The sequence below is a fragment of the Danio aesculapii genome, chromosome 24 (assembly GCF_903798145.1).
Source record: "Danio aesculapii chromosome 24, fDanAes4.1, whole genome shotgun sequence".
NCBI classification, from domain to species: Eukaryota; Metazoa; Chordata; class Actinopteri; order Cypriniformes; family Danionidae; genus Danio; species Danio aesculapii.
Genome location: NC_079458.1, coordinates 11,690,461 through 11,706,606, shown reverse-complemented (window position 1 = coordinate 11,706,606; position 16,146 = coordinate 11,690,461). Strand labels below are relative to the sequence as shown.

The 16,146-nt window shown below is 34.4% G+C and overlaps 1 protein-coding gene across 4 annotated transcripts in view; it reads left to right on the top strand.

The window, feature by feature from the left end:
- The window catches only part of plppr5b (phospholipid phosphatase related 5b), a 103,904-nt gene that overhangs the window by 72,585 nt on the left and 15,173 nt on the right, over nt 1-16,146 (top strand). For all 4 annotated transcript variants that reach the window (XM_056451164.1, XM_056451165.1, XM_056451162.1 and 1 more), the window contains one exon: nt 8,315-8,491. In XM_056451164.1, the coding sequence (XP_056307139.1) occupies nt 8,315-8,491 (177 nt within the window). The remainder of the gene's footprint in view (nt 1-8,314; nt 8,492-16,146) is intronic.

Genomic DNA, 16,146 nt, shown 5'->3' with positions numbered 1-16,146 from the left:
CAAGCTCAAACAGCAGGATTTAATAACTACAGAAAGTTAAAAGTATAAAAAGCACATAATAGGACCCTTTTAAGCCCATTTAATGTTTCAGATTATTGCTAATTTATTTAATTTAAGTATTTAAGACTAAGAATTGTTCGTTAACTCATTTCACACATGAGTCTGCTGTTTAAACTTTTGGAACGGAGCTGCAAACACACATTAACACCTTTTTTTTCCACTTTTGAATGAGATGGCAAGCAAAGTCAGATTAGCTGGCAGGACTCCCGTGGGATGAGATTGACTTTCACCAAAAACTAGAGTTTGACAAAGTCATTTAGCAAATTTGTTTTTAATGTGACGTTCCCTGATCCTGAACATGATGTCACCAATGCTATAAAAATGTCGTCAGATGATGTAAATTAAATGATATAGCAGCAGATGACCAGTCGACCTGACAGGAAAAGAAACATAGTATCTCTCAGGGAAGAAGTTCTCGGCTGCGCAACAGTGTGTAAAATTGATATTTTGACACTTACTCTTCTGGCTAAAGGCTTTGCCCTTGACCTGAGAGATGACGTTTTGTCGACAAAAAGACTACATCGATTTTGACAGAATCCCTGAAGGCCGATGAATGAGTGGGTTCTGAATCGCACATGCAAAAATGTAGGACGTATGAAAATCATCATGCAACAGGATTCACAAGCTGTTTGAATTATGTAGTATAAATGTTTTATTTATTTTTTAAGATACACTGATGATAAAATATGTATTAATTTGTCTTTTTTTCTTATTAAATAATAATATTGTACTTTGTATTAATAATAATAATAATGTATGATAATGTAATTAATAAAGTAATAGTAATGTTATGTAATGTAATATTAATGTAATATATTGATATTATTTGTACTATTCATGTATACATATTCATATTATTCAAATATAAGTTTATATAAGTATATAAGTAATATAAGTATATATATTTACATTCATATAATTACTCAAACCTAGCATGGATACATATAATAATATGTGAATAAATAAGTAAATAATGAGAGAATAAAGAATCTGTAATAAAGAATAAAGAGTATGTCAAATTTATAAGAGTTGAATGATGTCTGATCTGGTCTGTTGTGAAGATATGTTTTTTTTTCTTGAGGAATTTATTTGAGGAAAATAATATTTTTATTCAATAATTAATGAGCAAAACTAATAGAAATTCAGTACTGATGATAACACAAGATGTTTTTAGAGAGTCAAATGAGCATAAATAAAAAGGTCTAAAATAAATCACACTTTTATTTGTCATTACTCACAATATTTAAATATGTTTCTTTGTTAATTGAAATAAAAGTAACATTAACCAATACTTCTAAAGCATTAGGTCACATCTTATTTTAAGGTACAATTATTGCCATTAATTATACCCTCTAGTTTTTCGTGATTCCGCGATCCTGAATCCAACGAAAATCAACCAAAAAAAAAAAAACGCAATTGTTTGTGATCCTGGAAATTCTTAAACGCAAAATAATCGAAAAAAAAAATTATAGAATTTCACAAAACGTCCAATTCCAAACCATATAATCTAATTATATTTATTTCATTTTGGAATACATTGTTTTAGATGACTTATAGAGGTTGCATAAGCAGCGCATGTGATGTATTTGAGTATCTTTCGAAAAATGACGTCTCACCTGTGCCCTCACAATCATTACATTACATTACATTACATTACATAAAAGGGGGGCTAAATTGTTTTGTAGCCTGTGCAGTAAGCAGACACTGATGAAGTGTGAGTGATTTACTTGTTAAGTCAATGCAAACATGCAATTAGACATTCTGTGGTGCGAATTGTAGGTTTGACGCACTTTAGACTGCAAAAGAAAGTGTGAGCAAATATCTAACAAATGGAGCATTGGCACAGACAGAAAAGCAAGCAGCTTACTATGATGGAGATGGTTCAAGGATGACGGCTGCTAGACGTGACTGAATTGAAGGACTTTCTCAAATCGATAAATGATTTCCGTTCCCTGCAGTTAACGAGAGAAAACACTTCTCTGCCATTGACGAGTTTTATGGCAATCTGTGTTTTAGGTGTATTACGACAGGGGAAGCAAGTCCTATGTGTGAGGTACATGATGTCAGATGCTCCGAGGAGTGAAATCTGAGAGAAAGTAAGATTGTGGATGAAAATAAGAGTAATACAACTTTCCTGTGGCTTAATCCCTACCCTTTTAGGTCTGTTTTAGATCTTGTCTTAACAGAGAGCAAAATAAAAAAGCTGTATTTTTATTATTTTTATGATTTGTGTCAGATTGCACACCTTACATAGCAGGCTGCCTAATATGGTAAATAAGATATATATAATTTATATATATATATATATATATATATATATATATATATATATATATATTTATATGGGCGATTCATTCCGCTGTGGCGACCCCGGATTAATAAAGGGACTAAGCCGATATATATATAGGTATGTATATATTTATTTATTTATTTGTTTATTTATTTATTTTTACGCCAAAAAGTCAGAACATTTTTGGAAATTACCACCACAAAATCTGTAATTTTTATCACAAAAAAATCGTGAAAAACTAGGGGGTCTGATTAATAAACTATTCAGGTTTTTTGCCTAATAAATTTTGGCAATTTTGATAAAACTCTCAATGTGGTGCTTATTAATGGTTATTAAGTTAGTTAATAATAAACAGCCAATATTTGTATAGATATTATAAAATAATATATTTAATAAATAATATAGCATGTTCTCTCATCTCATGGTCTGAGTGGGTTTCCTCCAGGTGCTTCGGTTTCCTCAACAGTCCAAAGACGTGCGCTATAGGTGAATTTAATAAACTTAATTGGCCGTAGTGTATGAGTGTGAATGAATGTGTATGAATGTACTGGGTTAGAGCTGGAAGGACATCCGCTGTGTAAAACATATGCTGGATAAGTTGGCAGTTCATTCCGCTGTGGTGACCCCTGATGAATTCGGGACTATACAGAAGGAAAATGAATGAATGAATAATAATTTTATTAAGTAATATTTTTATCAAGTAACAATTCAGTACAGATTTTTTACGAGGATCAAATCAGCATATTAAAATGATCTAATATATTACTTTCATTTGTCATTATTCACAATATTTAAATATTTTTCTTTGTTAATTGAAATAAATTTAACATTAAAAAATACAACTAAAATATTAGGTCACACTTTATTTTAAGGTTTAATTATCACCATTAATTTTTGCTTTAATAACCTCTCAATGTGGTGCTTATTATTAATTATTAAGGTTGTTAATATAATAAGCAGCCAATATTTTTATAATGGGCAGGTAATAAGCCACTAGTTAATAGTGAGAATTGGTACTAAAGTGTTACCAACAATAATATACAATAAATAATATATTTAATTTATAATATAATATATCCCACAATACAAAGACATACGCTATAGGTGAATTGGATGAACTACATTGGCCGTAGTGTACAGTATGAGTCTGTGTGTGAATGAGTGTGTAAGGGTGTTTCCCAATGCTGGGTTGCAGCTGGAAGGGCATCCGTTGTGTAAAACATATGCTGAAATAGTCGGTGGTTCATTCCGCTGTGGTGACCCCTGATACATAAGGGACTAAGCCGAAGGAAAATGAATAAATGATTGAATATATATTGTTGAGAAAGTCCGTCCTAGTTATGTACTGCATTTTTTTACATGATATGAGTCTGCATTATTCTGATCTGAATATCTAGTTCATATCTTCCAGAAACACACAGTCATACACACTACGATCATTAAAAATACCTGCTCACCTCGACTCCTCCAGGAGACAGAATAAAACCAGGCCACGGTGTGACAGTGACCTTTCAATCCCAAAGAGAGACGGTGAAAGAGGGAGACGGTGCTGTAGCGTCTCAGCCTCGTGCAGGCTAACAATTACTGTCTTTGTGTGTCGTTTCCTCAGGAGTGATGGCTGATTATCTGCGACCTTCAGTCCGACACACTCATTCATAAAGCACATTCATCCACATTTCCTCGCTCACTTTGTTGTGGTGTGTTTCAAAGTCAGAACACAAATCTCTGTCTGGATGGACTGGCTAGTTTTGGTCTAGTTTTTTTGTTTTTTTTTTTCTTGCTTGACTGGTCTAAGTGGATGGCTGTTTTTCCTCCCATGAGCCTCCCTCAGAAAATACACACACCATCACATTTGCTGTATATAGATCTTTTAAAAATGCTAAATTTCCTTTTCATAGCACTGAAAATAATTAGATATTCTGGAATTTGTTAGGCATTTGAAGTAAAGTTTAATATTAAAAACTAATTTCGAGAGGACTCATATTTACATAAAAACACACATCTCTGTAACCATTCAAAGAGGACATGCTGTTTTTTTATCAAAAATTTGTAACTATGTTTCACCAATAGACTAGTGGGCAGAATTTCGATTCCCTCAAACCAAGTTAAGAAAGCAGTAAGACAGCAAAGAAGTGGCTTGACACAGTTTTTAAAGTAGGGCTCCACAATATATTGTTTGAGTATCAATATTGCGATGTGTGTATCTGCAAGAAACATTGCAGGATTAGATTCTTCAAAGGCCTCTAGATTACACTTATTTTACCAAAATAAAAATTATTATGCCTTGATTTTTAATTAATTAGGACAGTAAGGTCTGACTTTTCTTAGACAACAAGTCTTGTCACTTAACAGAAATAATGTACAGTATAGAATATAAAGTCATGGTGCAGTGGAAAAAGAGTTAATATTGTGTTTGACTCCCATGAGCTTGGAGGACTGCATCCATACATCTCTGCAATGACTCAAATAACTTATTAATAAAGTCATCTGGAAAGTCCTTGCAGGACTCTGAGAGTTCATCAAGATTCTTGGGATTTATCTTCAATTCCTCCTCCTTCATCTTACCCCACATGCTCAATAATGTTTTTATCTGGTGACTGGGCTGGCCAATCCTGAAGCACCTTGACCTTTTTTGCTTTCAGGAACTTTAATGTGGAGGCTGAAGTATGAGAAGGAGCGCCATCCTGCTGAACATTTTGCCCTCTGCTGTGGTTTGTAATGAAATGAGCAGCATAAATGTCTTGATACCTCAGGCTGTTGATGTTGCCATCCACTCTGCAGATCTTTCGCACGCCCCCATACTAAATGTAACCCCAAACCATGATGCTTCCTTCACCAAACTTAACTAATTTCTATGAGAATCTTGGGTCCATGCGGGTTACAATAGGTCTTCTGCAGTATTTGTGATGATTGGGATGCAGTTCAGCAGATGATTCATCAGAAAAATCTACCTTCTGCCACTTTTCCAAATGATCAACTAGAAGTCAAGTTATTATGTGTTGCTGATAATAAGACTTTTGTCAAGTAGTGTATATGAAAAAGAGTGGGATTTATTGCATCACGGTACTGTATGTATTGCAAGCCTTCTCCTTGTTCTTGGATTAGCTCGTAGACAAAACCGTAACAGACAAAAATACTTTGTAGTCTGAACCCATTCAGCCATTTTCCCCCTGATTTTTCTATTACTTATCTATAAAATAGCATAGAGAGTAGTGGAAGCTTTAGGTTGACATCTAAAGGACACCAAATTGAGCTGGTGCTATGCATCAAATGTCTCCACAACATTTCCCAAAAGGTTTCAGTAACAGAAGTTAGATTATAAGTCACAGCACATATTTTCATCTAGTCACAAATAGATGCTCGCGAGCAGAAGTCACATTCGCCCGCAGAGGTAACCATAACAACAGCAGGCTGTGAAAATGCGTTCTGTCACAGTGTTAATGCTCTCGTTCCTCTATATGGCAATTGGTGTTTAAGTTTAAAGGATACGACATGTGTCTCATCCATGTCTGCAGACTTCACGGGTCTCTGTACTTGGTGTTGACATGGTTTCTATTTTTTGAGGAGGAAGGTTTGTTGATGTGGCCTGAACCTAATGCATTGATGTTCAATTCTTATTTCAGATCACTACGTACTTTAACAGTCTCCGTATTTTGTGTTTTCCATTCATTTACAGTTGTAAATTGCATTATGGGATGTTGCTCTCTACTCTGTCGACTATTGATGTTGAAAATTCTACTCTACAGTTTAACAAAGTTACTTTTATTATAGGGCAATTAATCGAAAATTCAGTTTCGGTTTCAATTTTGGCTTCTAACGATTATAAAAAAAATCTTATACTGCCCCCTTTCCAGTTGTACACATTTGTTGCTCTGCAAAGCTCAGTTTTACGTGAAAATGACTAAAAGCATGTACTGTAACTTTTGCAGCACGGGTTGCGCATCATTCATTTATGTACATTCGAATCATTCATGTTTTAAAAGCGCGAAAGAGATCGCATTCTGTTGTGTGTGTATGTGCTCAGCCTCGAGCAGAGTACACACATCTAAAGTCATCTTAATGTGAGCACTTTAATGGTCAAATACATGCTAATTTTACTGTAAGAAAATATCAACATTTGGTACATACTTTCAGTATTATCTTTGCTTGAACTGACCCAATCTAATCCTATTTATATGGAATGAGCCTGCTCCCTAGCAGGTTTGAGCTACTAAAACTATTGCTATGACAACAACTCTCGAATCAGTTTTGAAGAACGAAACGATCCTGGATCATGTTAAATTGTCAATATCCAAATCCAGCTAACTGAGTAATCCACGTACGAAGAACGGACCCCTGGGCTCTCCCAGGAAGCCAAAGGATCGCAGTAGTTATCAAATACGTCGACCTATTGATAAACACTCACATGGAAGAACATAGGAAACACAGGAGACTCAGGAACGACATGGGTGTAGACAGACATCACTACGAATACCGGACGAAGGACTGAACAACACACAGGACTATAAATACACAGGACATGATGACTCTAATCACCTACAGGGGCGGAAAAAACAGAACAAAGGAGCACATGGGGAAGGTCACATGATATAAACACGGGGGCCTGACAGTAAGATAACAGAACATGTACTGGCAGTTTATTACAAGGTTTTTGTAGAGTAATATACAACACCAACCTAGACAATATATCACTTTAAACTATTAAAATGTTAATAAAAGTCAAATTTTTTCAAAATTTTAGGCTTAAAAGTTGTCAGAAGAAATATCAAGGTCTCATAATGCAATTCAAAAGCATGAATAAACAGGGAAAAATAAAAACAGGAATCACAAAATACGTAAAACTGCCAATTTACAGATATTTTTTTTTCACAATGTACCTTGACTGCTTAGAGTCTGTCATGGATAATCAAGGAAAAATTGATGATGGGTCGTTGAAATATTAGAAAAATAATAGATAGCCGTTAAACCTTGGTCAATTATTTTGCTTATAAAGTAATTAAAATGTTTTGTATTTTATTATTTAGCTTTATTTATGAATATAATTATTGTAGAAAATATTCCCCCCATGATTTGGTTTCTTCCAATCACCCCTGCCATCTCACGAGAAATGGAGCCAAAATTCACTACAAAGTGAACTAAAAGTGTAGCAGGAAGAATGATTGGTAGAACAGGGATGTCGTAAATAGCTTGAAATCAAAATACAGGTGTAAGAAGTCCTAAATCAGCAGAGAATTCAAGAATTGTGCATATGTGTGCATGCATCGCTATAACCACACACTCAAGTTGATGCAAATCAATAGCGGATGGAGATGTCTTGACCTGCAACCTTCAGCAACCAAACAAACTAATATTCAAACAAAATGAATTTACAATTATAGTTGTTTTATTATTTTACATTTTCAAAATTAAGTCTAAAGTCTAAACCAACTAATCAGTTTCATCCTTTGTGTGTTTAATATACATTTCAGTAATAATTCTGCTTGTACTGTACTATGGTTACCATACCTAAAGACATTGTTCAGATATTGTACTGCAAGACAATTGTCAGAATTTTGTCCTAAAAAGGTCTTGTGTGTAGGACTAGTTTCTTATTATTTTTACAAACTCCTTCTTGTTTAGGTCATGTCTATTATGTGTTGAGATTGCTATGGAGTCTTGGATGATATTTACATTTGGCATTTGAATGATTTGGAAACTGTCAAGTGTATGTACAGTATGCAGTTTGTAATAGTGAAGTGTACAGTAATTTGAATACATATAGAAGTGTCAAAATAATGTATTATTCATTCAATCATTCACTTTTTGGCTTAGTCCCTTTATTAATCTGGGGTTGCCACAGCAGAATGAACCACCAAAATAATGTATTAAAATTAATAAATGTTATTTATTATAATAAACATATTATAATATATATAAATATTATAATAAAATTATTATTTATACATTTTTTCTTTGTGATTTCAGATGTACATCACATTTACAGTGAAAGCCAAAGGAACTCGTCTGGCTAAACCAGTCATGTCTTTGGGCCTGATGTGTCTGGCCTTCCTAACAGGTATAAACAGGGTGGCGGAGTATCGAAACCACTGGTCTGATGTCATCGCCGGGTTTATCATCGGTGTGGCCATCGCCACCTTTCTAGTAAGTGCTCCATCATTTTGCTGTTATATGTTTTTGTTGGGCTATTACAGACATACTTTAATGCAATACTTTATACACAAATGAGAAGTAGAACAAGGACTGAGAGACTTCATAAAAAACTATAAATGAGTGTTAAAACATCCTAGCAACAATTTCAGCTTTACAAATATGTTTGACATCTTACTAATTAATATAAGCTACATGCTAATTATTGCTAGCAACATGTTAAACTTGGTAACTAGCATAAAACACTAGCATTACATGAAACTCCAGAGGAAATGTGGATAGCGTGGCAATTCAATTCAATTCAATTCACCTTTATTTGTATAGCGCTTATACAATGTAGATTGTGTCAAAGCAGCTTCACATAAAAGGTAACAGTAAATTGGAACAGTGTAGTTCAGTTTGTAGTGTTTAAGTTCAGTTCAGTTTAGCTCAGTTCAGTGTGGTTTAATAATCACTACTGAGAGTCCAAATATTGAAGGGCAAATCCAACGATGCGCAGCTCTACAGATCCCAAACCATGCAAGCCAGTGGCGACAGCGGAGAGGGAAAAAAACTTCACTAATGGCGGAAGTGAAGAAAAAAAACCTTGAGAGAAACCAGACTCAGTTGGACACGATCATTTTAATTTCTCCGCTGGCCAAACGTCTTGTGCAGAGCTGCAGTCTCAGTGGCGGAGGCTGGAAGCTGGCCTCAGCGAAGACTCGTCTGTCTCTGGAGCGTCACAGGAATCAGTCTCATGTTCTCCACTCTTCCATGACCATCACAGTAGCTGCTCGGGATTCGGCCTGGTCCAGGATATGGAAACCTTGGGATCATCTCATCATTGGTCTTGGATCGAATCAGTGACTCTGCATAGTCTGAGGGCCTCGGGAAGAGTATCCCCAGGTGGAAATGGAGAATAAAGAAAATAATTAGCGTAGCTGATGTTCACAGTGTATATCAACAAGATGCATAACCTGTGTGGGAGCCCCCTAAGTGGTGCACTAAGTGTATGCTTTACTGAACAGATAGGTCTTTAATCTAGTTTTGAATTGGGAGAGTGTGTCTGAGCCTCGGACGTTATCAGGAAGGCTATTCCAGAGTTTTTGAGCCATATATGAGAAGGCTTGACCTCCTTAACTCGACTTTGCTATTCTAGGTACTACCAGAAGCCCTAAGTTTTGAGACCTTAAAGAGCGAGTTGGATTGTAGCGAGACAGAAGATTGGTTAGATAATGCAATGATGCAATAATGTTTGTTGAATTTTGTGCTATAACATATAAAACGAGATCATGAAAGGAGCATTCATAAAGCAACTCATGTAAACACCTTAATCATCCATTCATTCATTTTCTTTTAAGCTTTGTCCTTTTTTTTTAATCTGGGGTCGCCACAGCGTAATGAACCGTCAAGTTATATAGCATATGTTTTGTGCAGCGGATGCCTTTCCAGCCGCAACCCATCACTGGGAAATATCCATACACACTCATTCATACACTTCAGAAAATTTTGCTTAGCAAATTCACCTGTACCACGTTTGGACTTTTGGGGAAAACCAGAGCACCCGGAGGACACCCACACCAACACGGGGAGAACATGCAAACTCCACACAGAAATGCCAACTGACCCAGCCGAGGCTCGAACCAGCGACCTTCTTACTGTGAGGCGATTGTGCTACCCACTGCGCCACCCTGAGGCCTCACCTTAATCATATTAAGGCAAATAATTAGATGACTAATATCCATGTAACTGAGTCACTGTCTCTCCCCTGTCTCTCCTCTCTGTGTTGCCTCTGTGAAAATCAGTGTGTGCATGTACTGAAACTCCCCTTTTCATGCAAACCCTTCCCTCTTTCGCCACTCGACACTCCCACCTAAACAAAGCTGGACCCCCCTGGAGATGGGGGTTTCATGGCCCTTTGAGTATAGGATTATCATCTGATTAGGTTATATCATGATTAGGCCTATAAATAAATAAAGATCTAGTTGTTTTGCTATTTAATCTTTAATTATTCAATCTACACTTCAAATTACGTCTGCACTGGTGACCTAACTAAAGACAATAAAACCCAATAATCCAATATTAAAATAATATTAATCATGTTATGATCAGTGATTCAGTTTGGATGGATTTTGTGCTGCACAAGCTTCAAACTTCTAACATTAAACCAATAACCCATTTTTTTATTATATACCTGAAGCTATCACATCCAGATTTGTAACAAACTATGAGGATGAATAAATTAATAGTAATTTTTTTGCCACACTAGCAATAAGGACAGACATGGAGTTGAGTGACAGAAGTCTAGACCAAATTACACAAAGCTCATCCAGCAAGGATAATAGGATAGAGCAAGGATAATGTTGGCTGTTGTTAAGCTAAGTAGAAGAACTGCTTACATACTGACACTATAGAGGCCAGCCAGCTAAAACCCAAGCCAACATCCAGCCCTGTTGCAGACCTTCTGCTTTGTCAAATTCAGGAAGATGGATTTCACCCTCAGTCTGCCCACACATGGACACCCTTACAAGCTTTCTCTCTGGACACAAGCACTGTGAGCAGATGCTAATGCGTTTATATCTGTGTCCTCTGGGTCTGACCTCTTAAAGATATGCAGCGAGTCTTGCAGGAGTAAAACACTGTTTCTGTCCCAACTGGGTTTAAGCTGGTGGAATCAATACAGCAAATTTCAGAAAGAACACAGCGTTTTAGGATAAAACAAAGTCATGAAATCCATGAAATTCAGGCTCACTTGTGGTAAATTTGGCATGTAACGTATCAAATCCCAAGCTCTCTCCTCCATTCTGAGGATGCAGAAATGTCTACAAAGACCAAAATTTGGCACATGCAGTAGAATAAACTCCAGAATGGGATTTTACTTCATGCTAGCTGCTAATTAGGTCGGCTTGCCATTGTGGAATGACTGAATTTACAGAGTACAGTATATAAGAAAATATCTTTGAGACTGTTTTGTTGATTTTGTTTGCTTGTGTGCGATAAACTAAAGCATTCCCAGTTGGAAGGTTTTCACATTTTATTTATTTATTTATTTATTTATTTATTTATTTATTTATTTATTTATTTATTTATTTATTTATTTATTTATTTATTTATTTATAATCTTTTATTTATTTATGTATCTTTTATTTATTTATTCATTTATTTATTTATTATTTAATTTATTTATTTGATTTATTTATTTATTCATTTTTTTTTCATTTATTTATTTATTATTTTGTTTATTTATGTATCTTCTATTTATTTATTTATTATTTTAATCATTTATTTATTTATTCATTAAATTTTTTGTTCTATTATTTATTTATTTTTACTTATTTTATTTATTTATTCATTTATTTAATTTAATTTTTTTTACTTATTTTATTTATTTATTTATTCATATATTTATTCATTTAATAATTTTTTTTAGTTATTTATTTATTTTTACTTATTTTATTTATTTATTTATTCATTTATTTAATTTATTTATTTTTTTATTTATTTTATTTATTTATTTTTTATTTATTTATTTTTAGGAATTTTTAATTGGTGTCAAATAGTATAATGTTATAAAATATGTTATATTTGAAGTAATTTGTGGTTTTATTCCGGATGGATGCATAAAGTTGAAGTGACAGCAAAGACGTTTATAATGGTACAAAAATAAATAAAATTATAATGCAGACTACGTTGAGGTCTATATTTTTTATTAGTTTTTACTATTAGTCTTAATTCTCTTTTTAAAATCTGTTTTTATTTTTATATGATCAATACCAAACTACTTGTTTTATAGAAAATAGTTTGATATTGCACATAGAAAAAAATACAAAATTAAAGCATATTTTTTCTGACCTTTTTGGACCCTGAGTTCATCTCAATGAACATCACATGTCAGGTCATTATTTATTTATTAATTATTTTTTGCTTCTTTATCATTTCTTAATAATTGTGTTGTTTCAGCTCGTATCTGAGTGTAATTTAAAGTCTTCTATCCATGATAGTTGACATTTGTCATCCTTCCAAACGGCAGTAAAGCAGTAAACATCAAAATTAAAGTTAAATGTTATAATTTTCAAGTTAGTATTGTTATAAAATCAGCAATTAGATAATTTAATTTTAAGATTTTATACTGTTTTATACTGACCTGACGTCAATTTGAAATGGACAGAAAAAAAATTAAAGAATGTTGACATTTTTATTACTTTTATGCGTAGTCTCCTTCCTGTTCTCAGTCAAGCAAAGGTGTGAAAAAACTTGTTAAAATGTGTCATTTTAATGTGATCAATTGATTTTTCATCATTTTTTCATCATCTGAACACATTTAACTCTGTGTCAACTGCAATATTTGCACTCCTCTTTACAATTTAAAGCATATGTGACTGTATGAGCTGCTTTTTCGCTGTACTTCATGACAAAAAAGAATATTGAATGCTGTTATGTGTCCATGATGGAATTAGCAGGCACTCACGCCTCTTCTGTCGTCTATTACTAAGATAAGAGGGCTGTGTGCATGTGCGTGATACACTTATTTAAATATGTCTAATGATAATACTATGTAGACACATATTTAAAAACATACAGTACGTGTTTTAAAACAACCGTGAAGCAAAACAAATGTATTTCCCACATAAAAAAAGCCTGTAGGTCTATGCATATGTGTTTTTGCGTATTTGTATTTGTTTATAATATATAGCGTGGATTATATTATAATAAACCGAGAGAGTAAATCTTTGTCATGGACCATATTTCTAAAAATAAGCTTGAAAAGTTGTCTGTAGCAGGGTGGTGCTGACGTAACAGGCAAGTATCCCGAAGGCACTGTAGTCCGTTTATAGCCTAATGTTAGCTTTTCAGTTCTTGTGTTTGCATTTAAGATCCAAAAGTGCTAAAAGTTGTATATTCATGTGAGGATTATCCGGTTGGACTAAACATGTAACCGTAATGAACTGTGTTTGAACACAGATCTTATTATTTGCAATCTTTGAAAATCCTATGGGGATTTTATAGAGGGAGTCAGTTTTATGCTAGCAGCTGATTGGCCTACAAGGTTACGTCATAGTTCCTCCACTCTATATTTAGTTTAGAATAGAATAATTGTTTATTATTTTAATGTTTGGTTTATTATTTCATTATTAATGGCATTTTAATTAGTAATTAATTAGTTGTCTAATTTTTTTTTTAATCATGTCACCAAAAAAAGTGTCCCCCAAAACTTAAAACTTATTTTAGTTCACAAAATTTAACACTTACAAAGAGCTGCTTTTAATAAGTTTCCTAGTCTCAGATTAATTAAAGCCATGGATTTCAGTAAACTCATCATAACCCAGAGTATATGAGCAATAATAATAGGGATGTTTGTCTTAGCAAGCACCTCTAATGAGAGAGTCCATGTTTAAGCATTCAAATGTGTTCCTTCACAACTGCCTCTAGCCGGTTGCGAAGATGAAGCCTGATTTGGGATGAAAGATAAAAGTCCCGAAAGAATAGATGAAAACATTGCTGTGATGTAGGCCACACAGGGGCTAAGATGCCTAGAAGCAATGGAGCCACAAAGACTGTTAAGTGTCCAAAGAGAAAAAAAACAGCCACAAAAAGGAAGATTTTTGAGAACTCTTATATTCTTTCTGGAAAGTTTGAGTGTCATTTTAGCTGAAGAATGTCACAAGAAACCACTTTGTTGAGAGATCGTTCCCTTGTGATTTCATTAATGATCCAAGAGTGAATTAAATAGTCCAAAAACATTTCATAACTACTGTCTTCATTCCAGTCACTGTCGAGATAAAGAGCGGAATTTCTAAATGGTCTCTCAGAGATTTCCCTAGTAATGAACTGTCAAACTGAGCTCTTTAATGATTATTTGATTGATTTGAGCTATTATTTTGTCTGAGGGAAGGTAGTGTCAGTGCTGAACAAACCGCATTTCTTGTGTTTGAGGATTTTGGTCATTGGCGTGTCGGAAACGTGAGAGCTTAGAACGATACAATATTGCTCTTTGATGCCAACTTTCAACTTTTATTAAATTATTTCATTTATCATGTCATTAACTAACTCATCTATCATTATTGATTGTCATTAATCATTAAGATGCCACTTAAATGCATTTATGCTTACTCTTATTTTGAAAATAAGACTGTATTAGACCACATCTCATCCTATCACAGCTCATCGTCAGAATGCTAAATTAGAGAAAGATTAGTTCAGAATTTATTCAACATCCATTTGAGGAGACATAAGGTCTGTTTAAATGTATATTCTGTTAGTTTATTGTGTATTATTGTGAAACGGGCTGCAATTAAAAAGTAAAGGATTAAAATGTTACAAGATTATTTTCTACATAAAAATAAAAAACATTACCTCTATGCCTTCTTCATGTGGGGGTCTTTTTTCTGTTTATTCATGACAATTTGCATTTGTATAATGTTATTATTATTATTAGCATTATTATTCATTATATGCAAATTTATATTTGTTTGAATAAAACGAGTCTTGATTGTCCACCTGTCGGGAGACGTATGCATCACCATATTGGGCATAATGCTCTGTTCACACCAGACGCGGAACGCGTGTATAAATTGCGATATTCATGCGTAAATAGATGCGTGAACATTTTAAGTTTACTCGCTTCATTTGCGAGTGAAATTCCGCTTCATTCGCGCGTGAAAATTCGCTTCATTCGCTCGTCAAATTTACTTCAGAACAGTTGCGGATTCTCATCATGGGCAGAGCTTCTGTCTGCTCCGTGACTGTAGCTTCGTTGCTAAAAGGCTAACATAGATTTTTTATTTAGAAAATAACTGTGTTTATGTGCTTTACGTAGGCTGAAAAACAGCGTCGATTTGTTTGGAGCAGTGTCTGAGTCCACTAGATCCATTCAGAGGTGCAGCCAGCTCTGAGCTGATAAACTCCTCCAGAAACTTAACCTGGATAATAGAAGCATTTAGCTGTGCTTCTGACTGAGATGAGCTCAGTTTGATGAACTGTTGTCAGTAGAGGCAGGAGGATTTTCCCCCGGGACACCAACAACAGGCGCTACGTCATAATCACGCCCCCACAAGAGCAAGCTCCTGATTGGTTATCGCACCATAACATGTACTTCACTAACCCTAACATGTAAATCACTCGTGCTTGACGCGTGTCTGGTGTGAACACAGCATAAGAATAGGACGTGTGTTTGGATATAACAGTTTTTTGACCACACTTCGTTGTTATTTTTCATGTTTTCATTTTCTGGAAATTATAATTGAATGTAGAAATAGTTTTGAAACAAATCTTTGCGCTTAACAAACTAAATTGAATATGTAGGCTAATGGATGTCTTCAGTGGAGTGTGTACAACACCATTTCCTTACTCAACGAAAGTAAAGAGAAAGTAAAGAGGCCGAATGGAGGAGGCTCATTCCTTTTCCACGATCTCCAAATGTGAAGCATTCAGTTTTTCCACTTACAAAGTAGCTATATTGCTATTTACACGGCGTGATGCAACTGACTCTTAAAGGGAATGGGGGATGAGGTTTTGATTGGTTTAATGCATGTTATGGACAAAACCCACCCATAACTCATTAAGAGAATAAGCACAACCCTGTTAGACCATGCGCCATGGCGCAGACCGTATTTTTCCATTCTTAAAATAGCAGAAGTGGATTCAGACAATGCTTTAATGCTTTAATGCTT